The sequence below is a fragment of the Thunnus albacares genome, chromosome 4 (assembly GCF_914725855.1).
Source record: "Thunnus albacares chromosome 4, fThuAlb1.1, whole genome shotgun sequence".
NCBI lineage: Eukaryota > Metazoa > Chordata > Actinopteri > Scombriformes > Scombridae > Thunnus > Thunnus albacares.
Genome location: NC_058109.1, coordinates 21,385,009 through 21,404,295, shown reverse-complemented (window position 1 = coordinate 21,404,295; position 19,287 = coordinate 21,385,009). Strand labels below are relative to the sequence as shown.

At 37.7% G+C, this 19,287-nt stretch overlaps 2 protein-coding genes across 4 annotated transcripts; one reads left to right on the top strand and one right to left on the bottom strand.

The window, feature by feature from the left end:
- Positions 1 to 152: 152 nt before the first annotated feature.
- fkbp11 (FKBP prolyl isomerase 11) lies at positions 153 to 5,401 on the bottom strand. Its single transcript, XM_044348390.1, has 6 exons — positions 3,959 to 5,401; positions 3,796 to 3,858; positions 2,176 to 2,263; positions 1,963 to 1,996; positions 1,722 to 1,792; positions 153 to 425 (listed from the first exon to the last, which is right to left on the bottom strand). The coding sequence occupies exons 1-6, from the start codon at positions 4,082 to 4,084 to the stop codon at positions 217 to 219; spliced, it is 591 nt and encodes a 196-aa protein (XP_044204325.1). The 5' UTR covers positions 4,085 to 5,401; the 3' UTR covers positions 153 to 216.
- A 3,204-nt stretch (positions 5,402 to 8,605) lies between these two features.
- LOC122981423 (ADP-ribosylation factor 3) lies at positions 8,606 to 15,529 on the top strand. 3 transcript variants are annotated; one of them, XM_044350141.1, is made up of 6 exons: positions 8,664 to 8,682; positions 8,800 to 8,857; positions 10,637 to 10,889; positions 10,993 to 11,103; positions 11,236 to 11,360; positions 13,205 to 15,529. In XM_044350141.1, the coding sequence occupies exons 3-6, from the start codon at positions 10,742 to 10,744 to the stop codon at positions 13,364 to 13,366; spliced, it is 546 nt and encodes a 181-aa protein (XP_044206076.1). In that variant the 5' UTR covers positions 8,664 to 8,682; positions 8,800 to 8,857; positions 10,637 to 10,741; the 3' UTR covers positions 13,367 to 15,529. The 3 variants fall into 3 exon arrangements, with proteins under 3 accessions (XP_044206075.1, XP_044206076.1, XP_044206074.1); XM_044350140.1 differs by lacking the exon at positions 8,800 to 8,857 and having other exon boundaries at positions 8,606 to 8,682; XM_044350139.1 differs by lacking the exon at positions 8,664 to 8,682 and having other exon boundaries at positions 8,704 to 8,857.
- The last annotated feature ends 3,758 nt before the right edge of the window (positions 15,530 to 19,287 follow it).

Sequence of the window (19,287 nt, the reverse complement as noted above, 5' to 3'; positions counted from 1 at the left end):
CCATCATTGATCCAGCCTCTACAGACAGTACAAACATCACTGTTACCAAAGCTGTTACAACACACACTGAACTCTAAAGATAACAGCTGAATTTTCAAGAGACTTTAATTCCAGGTCTTACTACACCTGTCAAAACCACATTTTTTACTAAATAAAGATGAGAAAAAACAAATTACATTTAAAATTTTTTATTTAAATAGTTCATTGCCCTTGTCCTTATTTCTTCTTGCTCTTCTTGTCCTTTGCCTTCTTTTTGTTAGGCTTCTGAGCGTTGGCCTTATTGTAGAGGTAAAGTCCCACCAAGCCGAGCAGAGTGGGTACCAGCGCCAAACATACGAGGGGCAACACATCATTGACCATTTTCTGCCAAGGCGTCTGCTGTGTCAGTGAGATCACCTCCACCTCGAACTCAAGAGCAGCATCACCTGGGACGAATCAAGAACACAGTCAACGTTTTGTCACATCAGGTATTAATTAGTTTGTTTCCTTTAATATGTCACCTGTCTGTATATCTATTGTATTTATATGTAAATAAATAAGGATATAAAATATAACATAACATCTAAAAAAGTGGAGAAAAAAAAACAGTCACTGGCATACTTTTAAAGGACGTCTGGTGATATTTTATGTATTTTCAAATCTCATGAAAAAAACAAAACCAACAATAAACTGATCCTGTTAATAAGTCTGTGAAGCTAACGCCTCATAGCTTATTCTTCTATTTCTATAGAGCTTCATTGTACTCAAAAAACTACTAAAAGTACATAAATGAACCAGTGTTGCACTGGGTGAGGTGTCTTTTGTACAATGAATATGAGCACATACACTGTCCTGCTGCTGTAAAAACTCATTAGTGTGTATTAATCCGCACCTGAAAATAGTCCCCAACCAATGCACTCTTTACTCCTGTTTGAGTAACGTTTGTTTAAAACTACAGTGCCCACGTGGTTTTGTAAATTACTGAGACTGTTTTTTTTTTTAAAAAAAAAATGATACTATACAGTAGTTCTGCATTATTAAAGATCAACATCTTCAACAGCAGCAGACGGGGCTGAGTGCCACAGACAGGGAAGTCAGAAAGTACAGAGAGATTTCGTAATATATATTTGTTGGTTTTGTTTTTGTTTGTTCTTTTACCCATTTGTGGATAATTAGAATAATATAGAGTAACACCAACCTTATCCTTCAACAAATATTCAGTGTGATCGTGCTAATGTTATTTCTGTTTGTTTGGCATATTTGCCTTTATTTGACAGTTGAAAGTGCAGAGAGGGACAGGAAACATGTGGAGTCAGAGAGAGAGAGGTATGACCTGCAACAAAGGTTCACATCTGGAACCAAACTGTGGACTCTGCAGGTACATGTGTCTTAACCAGTAGGCTACCAGGTCACCCCTGTGATAGTGCCAATGTTAAATATATGTGATCATACTTGTGTAGTCATGTAGAGCTGCACCGAGCAAACATTAACCTCCAGTATCTACAGAAATGTGACTTTCTGTAAATATATCCTGTAGTAATGGAGCAGAGTTCACTGAATTCAACACTAATTTGACTATTCTATTTATTTTGCACACATGTGCATTAATATTATATATATATGGATGTAAAAAACATTCTTATTAACACTGTGATGTTGGTTTTAACCATATCACCCAGTCTTGTGAGGTTGTATACAGTATGTGTGGTGTTGATCAAACCATGTGTGCATGTGTACAGTACCTGGAATCGTAGGAGGGTAGCCTTTCTTCCCGTATGCAAGGTGAGATGGAATAGTGGCTTTGATTTTTTGCCTGAATGAGAGAATGAGAAATACAAAACACATTTACTGAGGAAGCGTTTCTCTCATTCCATCATAAAACCATTAACCGTGCTGTGTTTTGAAGTTGATTCATGACTGCACGCAGCTATTCAAAGAATCGTTAAGCCCTTTCGTCACAATGGACCTGTACTTTTCACTTACCCTTCACACACGCCAATCAAGCTTTGCTCCAGACCTGATAAGAAAGTCACACACAGGGAGCGAGAGAGAGAGCAAGAGAGAGAGAATCAATCAGTAAAGAGAGCATATTCCCGGCTGCACAATAAGCTGCAGTCATTTCCTCAATGTAACCAAATCAAAGTGTCACTGATTGAGTAACACAGCCGGCACACAAAGACTAACTGTTTAATTTACCAGCAATAACTGTCCTCTTCCCCAGCTCAACAACAAGAGGATCCCGAGATAGTGATGAGTCGATCACCTTTCCATCCATCAGTTTACCCTGGTCAGTAAAAAAAAAAAACAAGAGGTGAGAAATGATGACATGAACTTAGTGTGTTTACGCGTCACTACCAGTTAGTTGCTGCATCCTTTTTTTTTAAAAGAAAAAATGAAAATATCGTGTTTCTGACATAGACTCTGAGTTACAACATGTAAAAATATGCTGTTGTATAAACATACAGTAAGTATAAATTGTGTATGACTTATATTTTAGCATAAAAACATATTAAAATGCTCACTGTGCAAATCTTAAAGTTAAAAATAAAGAGTAGGTGCAAGTAAACTGACAAATATTATTGGTTGTGTTTTAATTAGTACCTGATAATTTAGTATAATGTCCTAACATGAATATTCTATTCTATTGTTGCTCTGCATGTTTATAAATGAATTCAATAACTTTGTTATTTTAAATCTTATATTCTTTTTTAGGGTGACTCTGTAACATCTGTTTAGGGTTACAGATGAAAAATAGCCTCTTGGCTAACGCTGGTGCATTTGCAGCAATGTTCATTAATATGCATTCTCTCTGTTAAATAAACCAATAAATGAACATAGAATAAACAAAGCAGTAATAGTCTTACATGTAATTTGTTTAACCAAACGACCTGAATCATTAAGGGTTAATTATCAATTACAAAGCTCTCTGGGCCTCATCAGACTCTTAATTGATACTTTATTAGGGAGAGGTGCACTGAGAAGGACATGCAGTCGTCCAATATGTTAAAAATAAGAACCAAAGAAACAAAAAAAGTTCCAGCAACTGTAGCAGTACAGCATACTGTATGTTTTCAGCCTCACCTGCCTAATAGAAGTGAAATAGTTCACTATTTTATTATTTTAGTTATAATAGTGATATTGTAACTGTATAATCCACTTCATGTAGTCTCTATGTAAACCTTTTCTTGATTACACTTGTATATTTTCAGTATGGACCCCAAAAAAAGTAGTTCAACTGATAGGAAATTAAACAATAATCAAAAATATACACAGCATATCTCACTACTCATGTTCTTTTGTTCACACTGTATGCGGTGTATGACATGTTTGTTGTGCCTTACAGCTGAAATTCAAATCATAAAACTGAGTTTTTAAGTTCCTGCAGATCAACATGTGTGAGAGCTGGAAAAAAAAAACCTCGAGCCTCCAGTGTTCATGGGTGAACTGGTTGTGCTTCTCCCCCAGTGACAGGGCTGGTATTGCTGACGTGTTGCACCGCCCCATCACTCCATAGTAAAAAAGCAGTAGCGATCCACGAGATAAAGCTATAGAAACTGAAAACCACAATCTGTCCCGTGATTGATCATCAGCGTGACATCTGAACCAGCTGTTTGTTATTCGGAGTCAGTAAAATGCACAAACACAGCGGTGCCCACATGGTTCATGCAGACGGTGCCACATAGACAACAACTGCGTTCGTCATCAGCTGGGCCGGTTTCACTTACAATCGTTGTAATAATGCACACATAACTGTCTGGATACGTTTCACCAGACACACAATGGACAATAAATAAACGTGTTGTGTCTTTGTCTTACCGTGTAATGTATTTGCAGCGTGTCTCCCATACTGGAAAGTGTGGAGCAAGTTTCGGGTTTCACCTTGGGTCAGAAGAGTGAAATTGTTAACACTGTTGCGTGTATATTTGTCGGTGTGTTACAGCTGCATTGTGTCTGCGTTACATTGTTGTGACACACTCACCAACACCTCCACCTGCACCTCCTCGGCTGCATTTTCTTCGCCCAGCGCGACTCCGCAGATGAAAGCGGCGAGCAGCAGCAGGCAGACGCCGGTCTTCATTGTGAACTTCTGGAAAAGAGCTGCCATCCAACCTCTTCCGTGTGGACTTCTTCTTCCACACACAGCAGCGAAGAGAGAAAGAGAAAGAGACAGAGACAGAGCCGAGCTGCACAGTCTGCCGGTCGACCCCTGTGTCCAAAATGGCTCAGCACCGGGTAATGCTGATGTGTTATAATACTGGAGCGATAAGGACTAGCTGCCCGTGGACGTTGTCCCAACACCTGGGTCTCTCTGAAGAGCCCGCCTCAAACATTCCGCCAGCATCCCATCAGGCTGCCGGGGGGTGGGAAGCGGAAACGGCGCTCTTCAGGCGCTGGAGGGCGCTGTTGTGCAGCTTCTCCTCCGGCCCCAGGGCTCCTTCATGTGGAGCCTGTCAGGAGCAGACATGCCGGTTAAAGCCGGCTGCACAGACGCCACGTAGCTGCTAGTTCCCCCCATTAGCCCAGTGATCCTGGCTGCAGAAATATGAATATTGATAGAGAAACCAGTTTCAAGTAATGTCATGTATGCTATTAACAGAATCTATTGATTAGAGCCCCTAAAAACTTGTTTTTTAAGAAAGTATTTCTCCATAACCATTAATACTCGTGGCTAAAAATGTAACAGTTTAAGTTCAAGTTCAGAAAAAAAAAAACTATCAGTCATGATCTTTTATGAGTTTAACAAGCAGAAACTCAGCTAATCTGCTTCATCATCAGGACTGTGTCGGTGCTGTTAAACAAAAATTTTGATTCAAATATGGCTAAACTTTGGCTGTTGCGTGGAAATATAAATATAAACCCTGTACACTCAAACCAGTGAGGATAGCAATGAGGACACAATGATAAACAGCTAAATAAATAATCAAGACTGTTCTAACTTCAGAAGAAAATGTTGCTTTCATGTGGGAGCGAGAATCTGGTTGAGAAAATATGTTTTCAGGGCATTCAAATCATATAACTAAACTGTAAATGTTGCCCATCTATTTTTAGACATTGTAAATTAATGTGATGTGTTATCTTACATGCTTATGTCCCTTTTCATAGATATTTAATACAACACACTGTTATTTTATTCCCAACCCGGTAAACTGCAACTGTTCTGGGGCCCCAGAGTTACCATGTTGATATTCATTTATTGTAATTTCATTAACTGCTAATTTATTCGTTCTCTATCCACAACTAAAGCACAAAATAAACTGAAATAACAGGCAGAACGCTCCACTATGTAACTATGTACCATATCTTATCATATTGTTTTGCATTCCAATTTTTGACACCTGTGATCAATGATCACTTAATTGTACTCTAAAGATGGATATTTGGTTGCCATCATTTTGAGACATGCATACATATTATGTGATGTTTATTGTGCTGTTCATGCTTGAACAATATCAGATATTGATTAAAACGCTGCACAGCAACAGCAAAATAAAATAAACATCGTGGGGAACAGTGTGAAAATTCAATTTTATGTCACTAAATAACCAATTTAAGTCCAAAAACTGAAATGAAAATGTTTACACAAGTAACCACCAAATAAATGTGTAAAACAAAACACACATTGGGCAAATTCAAAGTTAGTTAATGTATATTCAACAGCATACTGCATATGATTATTATATATTTCTTATATCCAGTAAGAACAGGTTTCTTACCAGGTTTTCTTCACCTATAACTCACTTTCATCACTTATTTTTAGTTTCAGTGAAATGTATGAGCACTGTCAGACACAAATCCTCAGGGACTTGTTACAGGGTTATTAAATGTCATCAAGTCAGATATGAAGCATAGCTGTGATGACAAAAAGGCAGAAGGAAAGAAAAGAATATAACCTAATTAGCACATGCGTCATTCAAGGAAGCTATGTCATCTAGCCTGCAGTTTAGAAACGTAACAACACTTTGTATGCACATTTCTGAACTACAAGTGTACATAAATCTATAGAAACAGCCTGAGAGAACAATCACCTTACATTTTCCCTTTTTTAAAAAATCTGTAGGCCAACTCAGCACAAACTCAGATCAACATATGGATAAATTTTTATCATATTCTTTTTTTTTTCTCAATAGAATTTATGTCTTAGACTCCATGAAAAATAAAAAAGTTATGACAGCCTCAAGAGAAAGAAACAAAACATGAATTGGTGTAAATGGGGAGTCTCTTCTTTTAACGAATTCCTTCTCTCTCCTTCTGTCGCCCTTGAAAATCTCAAACTTGGAGTCATACGTGCCAAATTGACAGTTTGCCTGGTAATATTAAACATGCTGCATTATGGTATTTTTGCACAAGAAGTCAGTTCATCTGACCTTAACACACTGGTGAATAGGAATTTACAGGAACTAGAAATTGGTGAACGATCAAGAATAGTACTTAATACTGTGCAGAACTGAAATAGAAATTACTGACTCACTTTTGTGCACAAACCAAAGATAAAACCTGCTTCCTCCCTCGGAACCCAGAGCTAGAGAAGTGTATGTTACTAAAACCACAGTGTTCTTTTAAATGTATGATTAAGTCTCACTGTCATATCCAACCACTGCATCAAACGGCTCTTAGGTATCGTTTTAGTAGGTTTTATTAGATTTTAGTGGAAAGGTTACAGATTCTCTGAGGTAATAGCCAGTAATAGATGTCATTATGATCTGACCTTTCACAATGAGTCATATTACATCATAAATCAGGACTATGTCATGCTGAACTGTTCTCTACCATTCATGCAGTATTTTATACCAGTGATCATGCAACAAATTCTTCAATTTAGAAACCTCTTTCTGTTTGAAGAGCAACACATGTTATGCAATGCTGAAAATCGTTTCACCATTTCCCGAAAACCCAATAAGTTCCCACATATAACAGGAACTTTATAACAGTCAGTTTCTGTAGCATTTACATTAAGTACAATTACAAAAAAATGCTTGTAGTTCCAGTTAATTTCCAATTTATTTGCTGAACTTGTTGCTAATTAGCATACTGTTAATTAATAATTAATAGTTAATTAAAATTCTGTGAAGGAATCGTGTAGCTTTTCATCTCTGGGAGAAACTCCTGAATGAGGGAAGATCATGATTCTTCTCAGCATTTGGTATCGTGACTCCTTTGTGAACAAATCCTGCAACTTTATTTGGTTTATTTTAAAAATATGATATGAATGACTACATTACACCACTGGAAATGTGGTTTCCAATTATGTAATGTCACGAGGAATCCTTTTATAAAAATGTTTAAGAACATGTAAATTGACTTATAATTTATATTGTATTCACATTAATCTGCTAAATTTACACTATGATAACTTAATTATCTTCAGCACATTTTAAGCTTAAGTATTAAATAGGCTAGTATGGAAAATCTAATGATTAATAATAATAACTTTATTTGTAAAGCACCTTTCATACAAAAAAATGCGGCTCAAGATGCTTTACAACAAAAGAAACTACCTGCACCAAGTGCTTCACATGAATAAATAAACCTAAAATTAACATAAAAACATGTAAATATTTATAAGATGGAAAATAAAACACACTTGATAATAATAATAAATAAAAAATAATAAGATAAAATAAATTTAGGTTAGATACATCAGCATGTTTATGATTTATCTGTTGTTACCAACAGGGCAAAGAGGGCAGCTGCCCTAAGGCCACAGACCCTCAGGGGCCCCAACTACCCCAGATTTACTGTGTGGAAATGAGTCTGTTTTCATTTGATCCATTGCAAACGCAATATAACACACACAGGTGCTACATTTTTACATAACCTTGACATCTTGGCTCTTAGAGGGGCTCAGGTGTCAAAATCTAATTTTAAAACTTGTGTTATTTCATTTGATGCAGAGCTCAAAGTTGCATTTTCCTAAATAAGTTTATTTTTAATCAAATCAACACAAACTAACTGACTCACAGCGAGCCTGGGGCAGAGTTTTCCAGAGCAGGAGTACTGGTTGGTTTCTATAAAAACTGACATGAAGCTGCCAAGTGTTGCTGCCAAGTTTTCCTATAGAGAGTTAAAGCCCCCGCACAAGCGGTGTGGCGTTTCTGGCTGATTAGACCTCTGCTCATATGGTTGTAAGTGGGCAGAGCTATGCTGGGAATTATATGAGGCCACTGGATTTCATGTATAGATAAGAATTATGAAGGACATTTATCCCACCGTCGGATGTCAGTCAAAGTCTGTACAAGAGCACTGATCAGCCAAAACAAGTGGAATCACCTGTGTGGATGGACCAAAAATTGGCTATGACAGCTGCCATCACAATCAGCTGCCTAAAACCTGTAATTCTGGTGTAGATGAGTCTATAACTAATCAATAAAAAAGGATATCTGAAGGGTTGTTTGAGTCTTGTATGGGTAGACACAGACATGACATGAAATAATGGACTAAGAGAGTCACTTTCCATTCATTTTGCAGCCTCTGTTTATTACACATAAAATATTACTGTGCATTTTCTAAGACAAAAGCAAGACTGAGGTGACATTGTTCCAAAAGAAATGTACCAAATCCTCAACAAACTGACAAAAAACAAGCTGTATTAAATCTTGGTTTGGTTTTGACACCCTAATCTCGCGATATCTCGTTTCCTGCTGAGTTGTCCCCCCGGAAAATATCGTGAGACATATAGTAAGCTAGAGGACTACTCAGCTGAAGGTAAGTGAGGATACTGACACCACCATTAACCCGATAATATACATGTATAAGTGGCAGCAGTGGATGAAATAATAGTGTGTTGTGTTGGCTGTTCTGTGGCGGGTTGTGTGGCCTCAGCGTTGTCCGGGGCTGAAGCAGCGGCGGACGGCTCGCTGACAGCAGGATGCCCGCTGAGGTGAGGAGCGGATGGATGGATGAATATCTCATCGATTCTGCGATTAAAAGCTGAACTATATTGATAAATTGGTTTATAATAAATGCGATAATGAGGAAATTGTTGAGCTTTAGTGGTGAAATTAGGTGTTTATTGCTGGATAAAGCGGAGAAATGTGCTTGGGCCGATGGCTGTAACGTCACCTATCGTAGCATCCTCCGGCTAACGGAGCTAACCTGAGTCACCCGGAGCTGAATTAACATTATCACACCGGCCCTGCTCCCAGCTAGCGTTAAATCTCCATTTATTTGTGTATGTTATCAATAAACATAGCTGGGTGAAGAGAGGAGCTGGTGCCAGGCGGTGACAGTGCGGTGATCCTCTTCAGCACCATGGACAGGGCTGCAGCGAGCCTCACATCTACTTTATTTGTTTTTATTCTTTATTATCATCCCACTGTTTATCCTCTGCATCCCTCACTGTTGATGTAGGATGGTTAACTCAATAAAACCCACATGATTAGGATGCCTTAGATACATATTAAACATATAAATTCAACCACCCTTTTTTCTTCTCCACACTGGGAGAAAAATAGTCAGATTCAGACTGGGTATGTGTGATCATTGTGGGGTTTTTCACATATTCCAGGGTGTACCAACATGTTCACAAATGTGCTTGAACATTCAGAAGACATTAGTTAATAACATCTCACTTTCAACAAAGTGGATTGTGCTGATTGTGTTTTAAAAAAGTGGGAAAAATGTGCAGTTTTTACTCTTAAAGTGAAATTTGGAAACTGGAAATATAATTTTACTCCTACCCTGTTTTTTTTTTTTGGCCTCTTGTTGGTCCTAACAGTAAAATGCTGCAGCTGTAAGTTGCTTGACGTTTTCTCTGATCCATATTCATCATATATATTTGCAGTTAATTTACATAATATTGTGAGTCTGTTTCTCTATATTGTATATTTACTGTTATCACATATATATGCTGTATGTTGTGTATCCCTCCTCATCCTCGAAGAGAGATCTGTCCCCTGCTCTTCCTGAGGTTTCTCCCTTTTTTCCCCATTTAAGAGTTTTCCCCTATCTGAAGGTCTAAGCAAATTTGTGATTTGTGATCATGTGCTATATAAATATAACTTTACTTGACTGGACTTACAATATTTAGAATAATTGCCATCTACTTTTACGACTAGACTTCATTTTAACATATTCTGAGGTAACTCTCGGTATGATCTGACCTAGAGAAGACATGTCCTCTTCTCATGTCTCTCTATCTGTTTTAAACCAGGTGGCCTAGTGGTTGGTCTTTTATTGAATGTGTTCATGCCAGGTCTGGTAATGTAGGACATTTTGCGTGTTGCTCTGAGGCCTTGGCGTTGTTGCAGGCTAACGTTTGAAGGAGAGAAAAACAGCGAGAAGGGTCTGAACAGATTGTGCTGCAGCCTGGAGTCATGGCACTGACATGCATCTCTTTCACCCTCTCTGCGATGATGACTGTGGGCGATTAGCATAGCTTGCACCTGTCGCGGGGCGTGCATGTAGAAGTGAGATGTTCTGGCATGGTGGTGGTGTAGGGTTTTTTTTTAGAAAGGTGAGAGAAGGTGAGCTGGAACATTTCCCTTCATTGTAATTTAACAAAGGCCTGACAGTCAGTTTGGTTTATTAATAATTCTCTCGTTATTCAATCATGTTAATTATTTAGACCAGCATCATTCATTGGCTGTTTGCCTTATACTGTATATATGAAACTACATAAAATCATTACTAAATGTTTATTTGTTCTGTTTCTTTTCAGCCCTCCTTCTGAATCGATCACTGCTGAACTACTGAAACTTCTTAGAAAGGCGTCTAGAATTGTAACTGTAGCTGCACACCGAAGCGTGAGAAGCTCATCCGAATCATGGGGAACATTTTCGGGAATTTGCTGAAGAGCCTTATAGGAAAGAAGGAGATGAGGATCTTGATGGTGGGGCTCGATGCTGCAGGAAAAACTACCATCCTCTACAAGCTCAAACTGGGGGAAATAGTCACCACAATCCCAACCATCGGTATGTGCGCTGTCAAAGAAACATTAGTTATGTCATCACGCGCATTAATGATGCACCACCGAGTTTACTTTACATGTTGGATGACCTTCGCTCTTGTTGTCAGGGTTTAACGTGGAGACGGTGGAGTACAAGAACATCAGCTTCACCGTGTGGGACGTGGGTGGGCAGGACAAGATCCGCCCCCTCTGGAGACACTACTTTCAAAACACACAGGGTGAGCTGAGCTAATCAGAGGGTAACGCCAGTCTTAATGGAGGAATACTTCCCTCCTCTTCTTCTTCAGAAAAGAATTTACTTTGTTAGATCGTTATTATTTCTTTGCCCTGTGTTCTTCTCACTGTTTCAGGTCTGATCTTTGTGGTGGACAGTAATGACAGAGAGCGTGTGAACGAAGCACGAGAAGAGCTGATGAGGATGCTGGCTGAGGATGAGCTGAGAGATGCGGTGCTCCTCGTGTTCGCCAATAAGCAGGTTAGAAACCATAACTACACACATGCTTAGTGAATACACAGTACATATACATGAATACACAGAAACCCACAAAACCCAACCTCCCATTCTGTCCCTGCAATAAATTCAACTTCTCCTTCAACCTGATGTAATCGTTTGTAATCTAAATGTAGAAATTATATTAACTGTTACAGTAAATGATGAAAACAAGTTGAGATGTGATGTAGTTTTCATTACAGTTTCATTTACAATTACAATTTGATGCAAGAAAGAGAACAAAATTGTATATCGTAGCTCTCAGAATTCATGGCTTACAGGTGAAAAAAGAAATAGAGAAGACAGATACAAAAAAAAGGGTAAGAAATTAAAAATGAAGTTGGCCTCAGTTGAATGGGGAATTATTTTTAAAGCAGTCATGAAATAGTTCCAGCTGCTGTAATGACAGCAGCAATTTTCTATATTGATTAATCTGGCTGTTATTTCCTTGAGTGATAATGAATTAATGGTTTTGTGTAATATCATAAAGCAGTCACAAATGTCTGTCACAGTTTCCCAATTTCCAAAGTGATGTCTTCAAATTTATCGTAAAGTCAAACCAATGGTCCAAAACTCAAAGAGAATTTTAAGTGCTTTTTCTCAAAGCATTTGTGAAACAATTTATTCATTGTCAAAATAGTTAACAGTTACATTTTTTATCTATTGACTAATCAATTAATCGACTAATCATTTCTGCTCTAATTCTGTCCTGCTGCCAAGCTGACAAAGTTGTATGTAGTATTAAATGTAGCATTCTGCTTTTCAACGTTATTCCAACATAATTAATTCTTAACAATACACATATTACAAAGTTTCACTGTGGATGAATAATACATTAGCAAGATTTCAAACAAGCTTTTGTATTAAGTTGACAATGTATTAGTATTATCATATAATACACTTCTGTTCTGTTGCTAATGGTGGTTGTTTGCTTTGTGGTTAATCACTAACTAGATCTTAAAAAGAATAGATAGACATTTTGGGAAATAAGAGTTGTAAGTCTTCTGTCTTTCCAGTAAATATAAAGCTGCTGCCTGCAGCCAGATGAAGCAATAGTGTGTCATTGTTACGTTTTGGTTTGGTACAGATGAAACAAAAAAGACAGAATGTGTTAATAAGTGAGTTTTAGAGGTGCTGGTACAGTCGGCATATTTTGTTATCGTCAGTCAGAGTCAGGCTAGCTGTTTGCACTCGCTTCCTCTCTTCATGCTAAGCTAAGCGACTGCTGGCGACAGCTTTATATGTAGCAGGCAGACATGAGTATGTCAAACTATTCCTTTAATGTTTATGTTTTAAATTTCTATTGTACAGCTGCATACAGATCAATAGGACTGTAACTAATGATTATCTTCAATATTAATTAATATGCCAATTTTTTTGTGATTAATCTTAATAGATTAACTGTTGGTCTATGAAATGTCAGAAAATAGTTCAGAATAACCTCCACAGTTTCCCAGAGTCCAAACAATTTGGAGTTGATGTCTTCAAATTGCTTATTAAGTCTGACATACAATCATTGACCCAAACATCTTTTAATTTATGAAAAGCAGACTTCACATTTAAAAGTCTGGAACCAGAGACCTTTTGGTGTTTTTGATTGGAAAACGATAAATCGATTATTAATATAAAAAATTCTGTCCATTGATTAATCAACTTCACACACAGTGCACAGTACAGTATACTGTATATACAGTAAGTACACATATGCAAACGTACATACTTAAATCCAAACAATAAACAAGCCATCAGCTGTCACACACATGCTTTATCACTAATCTTTGACTTCTATATACTGAAGGGCAGTATCTGAACTCTTTCCTCTTTGACAGGACTTACCAAACGCCATGAACGCCGCCGAGATCACAGACAAGTTGGGCTTACACTCCCTGCGCCACCGCAACTGGTACATCCAGGCCACCTGCGCCACCAGCGGCGACGGCCTCTACGAGGGTCTTGATTGGCTGGCCAATCAACTCAAGAACAAGAAATAAGAAGAGAATCGGGGGGAAAACCAGCAGCCACAACCGTCCAGCTTTTTATTTCATTTGGGAACGGGGGGCGCGGGATACGTAGTACAAGGGGGTTCGGATGATAGGTACAAAGCAAGATTCGGGGTTTGGGGGAGATTTTAGGGTTTTCATTTTCAGTCTGTTATGGTTTCCTGATGGTTTTCAGTGCTTATTGAAAACAGATTCTCATGTCCATATTTAACCACACACACACACACAAATGCACACTAACCGTAAGCAATCACAGCAGACTCTTGCTTTTCCCGTGTCCACCTCTTGTCTTTAGGTGCATCGTACTGTACATTAGTCATAGGTGCTGTACTGAGTCATGTGTGACTCCATCGTGTCAGCAAAAAGACCGGCTTGACTCTTTGTTGACGTATGTTTTTTTTTTAACTGTCGTCCATGCAAAGAAGTGTCGTCTGTGTCAGCCGCGCTTCCTGTTTTTTTTTTTTTTCTTTCCCTGCGGGGTAACAGAGAGCCATGTTTGAGAACAATCACAGCTGGCAGATTCATGTCACCACAGACTTAATTCAGTCTCCCTTTTTAATTTGTGAGCAATGCTGAGGCACTTTGATACTCAGATAAAGTGTGTACATGTGTGTCTGAGCGTGCACGCATGCTGTATGTGTTTGTGCAAGCGGCCGAGACAGCATTAATCATAAACAACTCTGTGAACCAGAAATAGAAAACAGAACTGGAATCTCTCTGTCACACATCCTCTTACTGCCCCATTTTGGAAATCTTTTGATATCTGTGGCGTGTTTCTACCCCCCTCCGTGGCACCCCGAAGCGCTTGAGCCGCCCTTTTTAAATATTTTAAAACGCACAACACGTTCTTGACTGCCTGAACTGCATGCATCCCGGTAGATCTCGCTGACTGTTCTTGCATACTTCTCTGTCCTCTGTAAAGCTGCATGGACACTGTTTGTCGATTTGTACTCTTTAACTGCCCTGATCGTGCTCTGGTGTTGTTTACTGTAGGATGCCAGAAACTTAACCAAACCACCAACTTCTGTAGGTGTCAACATGTGCTAAATACAGTGCAATATAGTCAGCTTTATGCTACATGATCTTTGATGTGAAAGCAGCATATAGGTTAAACACAACACACACGCACACGATCCACACAGCTGCTGCTTGTCTGCCTTCTTGTGTGTCCATGTGAGTACTCAAACTGCATCAGGTTGCTCTCGCTTGTGTTGTTTTTTGTCTCTACTTGCATATCAGGGGATGATTCTGTTGCCTGATAATGTTTCTGAATGTGAATATTGTTGATGAATCCACAAATGGCTGTAATTATATTTATTTGACACACACATTGTTTATTTCAGTGAAGTGTTTGAAAGAAAGCAGGGGAAGCAGATCAATTTGTCCATGTTATAGTTAGTGAAGGTTCATCCACGACTCACCTCTGAACAGCAGACTAGTTACCGCATCACCACTGATACCAGCAGAACCCACACACTACCGTCAATGAAACTCTTTCTTTGTGCCATACATGGGTACTCACATAGTACGACACCAGTAACAGTAAAACCGTCTGTATGTCCACCAACTTACCAGTTCACCATTGTACCATTGTTCATATTCAGCATCTATTGTATTGTTAAAACATGAGTTTGATCAGTTGGGTTTTGTGGCCTTATATTCAGTGATGTAAAAAAAAAACTGCTAATTAATTTCCTCTCAGCTCGTTTGCTTCTGATTTTGAGTCACATATATTTATCTATAAAGAATGATTTACAGATTTATTTCTCTATGCCCTCAAAAGGCAGGTTTTGCACCACAGTTCAAGATGTTTAGGCAAAGGTTTTGTCCTTTAGTATATTTTGTTTTGCCAGTATACTTGATACATATTTGGTGGTAGATTTCTTTGGGAGTTTTTTGGGGGGTGAGGAGGGGAGGGGGGTGTAAAAAAAAAACAAACTTTGATGTAGACTGTGTCTGTGAAACAATGATAATCAGTGCAGAAACAAATAAAAAAAAATACTTCTGATGATTCATTCTGTACCGTTATAGTTACACAAGTAGATTTAAAAACAGTGAAGACCATGTTTCAATGCTGAATGCACGGAGACATCTGTATGTGATGTAAGACAACAAAATCCTGCTGTATTACAAATAAACCCATTTTCTGTATGATCTGTCTTGTCAGCTTTGAGTGATGTTACTGATGGACATATTCATGCTCTGTATTCATGTTTACAAGTGATGGATGACTTGCAGTCATGAACTTCTACCAGAAGAGGACAGTCTTTAGCAGCAGTGTTCAATCTGTGTGGCTCAAAGTGTGAAGACTTATGTCTGCAGGGCTGCTGGTGAGGATACAGAGGTCACGTCCTCTGAATGAGTAAAGTACAGTTTACATTTTACAATTTAAAGTTCCACATTGTCTGTTTTTAAAAAACAAATACCATATTTTTTTTACTTATGCTCCTTAAATTTGGTCATTTTCAGTCAGAGAAACATAAAGAAATACATAAAATGAATAAATAAACTTTTAAAATAGTTAAATTTAAACAACTAGTTATATTTTCTAAACATGGGAAAATATTCAAATTAGTCCACAAGTCTTTCATGGAGTTAATTAAGGAATGAAATGAGGTGCTCAGTGTTGCTCATTTTCTATTTTCTATTTATTTTTAGATGTAGCAAAATGTAATGAATTGCAGTTTACATTTACAGTAATTTTGTAGGTTTTTGAATGTAAATGTAACAGCTTTGACAATAATATGTGAGCAACATGGACTGTAAATATACAGAGTTTTGGTGAGTGAGAAAGCACTTTATGAATCTGGAAAGATGTCCTTCAATGCATTTTGTGTCAAAGTAATGAAAAGTAATCTACAATTTAGTCGATGATGACTTCTGTTGTGTCAACTGTGTGAAGAGTTTTGAAGAAGTGAACTCAGTATTGAGTTATAAGTGTTAGTGATTGTCAAAAACTGCATGTTGTTCTCCTCAAAATGACTGCAGTATTTCTAAAATCCTGGCTGCAGCCAAGTTAATCTGGTGCAATTTTTGTCCATTTTAATTCATTTTACCACACAACTTTATCACTCAGTGATTTTCAGAGTATATTTAAGTGTTTCTTTTATGTCAAACGTAGGCTTCAAGTACACTTTAACAGAAACATGTTTTTTTATTTGATTTCATACACTTTATGTCTGTTATGTCTGTTATGTCTGTTTCCGTGTGTTTTGAAGAGAGTCTGTTGCATGTGGGTCAGTTGTGTTCAGTTTTCCTGAACCTATTCTGAGCAGCAAGTTGTTTCTCTGAGGCAAAACGGAAAAGAAATACTTTTTGAAAATAACTTCCTGGTAGTGGTGAAATATTAACCATTTGTTTTGAACACTCCTCTTAAGTTTCAGGTGACTCTGACAGGAAAAGATGAGGAAGATCATTGTATTCAACTGTGAACTGTGAACTTTATAACTGTGTAATTAGACTTGTCCAGGTAGAGAGACACGGGAAGGTTGCTTGTGTGTGTTCATGCGTGTTTGTGTGTCTGAGAGAGAGAGACGGACCGGAGCTGCAGGCAGAGCCAGTTTCCACAACAGCTGGTTCGCCCACTTTTACAGGCAGAAGATGTTTGCATGAAGCTTAAGGGACAAAATAACAAGATGACAAGATATGAGATTTTCTTACCAAACCAGATATAAGTCAGGGTTCTAGAAGAAAACTTCCTGATATGCATCCTTATCTCCGTCTGTCTTGAAACGTACTCAACACTTGAAGAAACGTTGAACTACACTCATACGTCAATCACGGCAATCAGTGGTAGAAAATAACTATAAATACATTTACTGATGTGCTGTATTTAAGTACAACTTTGAAGAACTAGTTATTTACTTTCATTTCATGCAACTATATACTTCTAAATGTATTTTTTTACTCCACTATATGTATTTTACAGCTATAGTTACTACTTAAGTTTCTGATTAATATTTTAAATTAAAACACACGATGAGTGTATTAAAAGAAATGCAGCGTTAAAGATTAAACCAGTGGCTCCTAACATTTTGGCTTGTGACCCCTTACAAAAAAAGCAGTTGGGGCCCCGTGTAACGTTTCAGATGTCTGTAAGAGACGTTTCCCCTCTTTACTTCTGAGATGTTTCACTTGAATAAGTGTTTGGGGCCCAAACAGGTACAATGATTCAGAGTTTCACAAAAAAACAAGTCCAAATATTTTCTACAGATTTGTGACACATAACTTTGCTTTTTTCTGCTCTCCTCTCCCATGAATCATCTCATGACGCCCCAGATTTACCTGGTAACCCTTTGGAGGGGCCCGACCCCGAGGTTGGGATCAATTGGACTAAACTACTAACTGTACGAAAAGTTGTTAAAGCTTGATTCAACTTCCAGCAGTAACATGCTGCTGCATCAGTATTGACAATCTAATGTCAGGTATAATAATACACCTTTAAAGGTCAATTTTTCTGCAGAATCAGTTCATTTACTTTTGATATTTTAATGACATTCTGCTGCACTTTGCAAGTAATGATACTTTTGTTCTTTTACTTAAGTATGATTTGAAATGAAGGGCTGTTGTTTATAGTTTATATATCTTGTTTATAGTTGTTTATAGAGTATTTTTTATACAAGTGAAGGATCTTAATTCCTCTTCGACTCACACACAGATTATTTCAGAGTGCAGCACAGAAATCACGCAGTAGTAAAAGAACCTTATTTCAGGCCATCACCATAAAGGAGTGGAGGGGTCAAAGTCTCCTTGTTAAGAAATCAGATGTAAAAAAGATTATGAGGCGACAGAGTGACACATACAGAGAAGTAGTGCTCCACTCTTTGTTGAGGAGACATGTTCTCAGTCCATGAAGGGAAAGAGGAAGCAGCTCACCTGTTCTGACTGTAATGATAAACTCTTTACATTAACATGGAGGAACCACGAGGGAGTCGGGAGTCAGTTTCTAAATGAACTATCCGTTAATGTGATGCAAAATGGCCCTGAGGTGTATCAAGTTGTGGAAACTTAACTTAACTTTATTAACTGAACTTAATAAAAGAATATTCTATGAAATATGAGTCATGAGTACAACACGTCCAACTCTGTATTTGCATTTTCACAGTGGTTGAGCAGAGAAATGGGAACATTTAGAGTGACTCGTCAAATGTTCATCAAATACATGACAAATGCAGAATAGGGATAAAAACTCATACCCACATTACTGTTCAGGATATGTGAAGCCTTTTAATACTGAAAACAATAGTTTGATATATTAAATACAGGTGACAAAGTGCCTAAAATGTTGGTCCTGTGACTTATAGTGACCATGTAATTACAATCTCAGACGTACAAAAAAAAATCTGTTTCTATCTCCATGTATGAAGGTTTTAGGACTTTGAGAACAAAGTCCACGCTAATGAGGAAAAGGTGCAACAGGTGCTGTACATCCTGCCGTCATGCACTCTCCTTCACACACACACATACACACACACACACACACACACACACACACACACACACACACACACACACACACACACACACACACACACAATTGAAATGATTTTTTTGCCACTAAACTTTTGAATAATTCACCTCCTACTATTAAAACATGTCATCCTATTCAACTGGAATTAAAATCACTTTTCTCGTTTTTGTTTCTTGTCATGTTTTTTTTAAAATAATATTTCTGTTTATAAACTCTAATTTGTTGATCTTGTGTTTGTTAATATCCTGCCTGTTTGACAATTAATATTTTATTGTAAAGCACTTTGAACGTTTTTTTTTTTGTGCTTTATAAATAAATCTTTATTATCTTTTCCATGAACTCTGCAGTGTACCAACATCCAACAGAAAGTCTCCCACATCAAAACCAGCTTCGCATATAAACATTATTTACGTTTTATTTTAAAAATGAATCTTTCTCATCA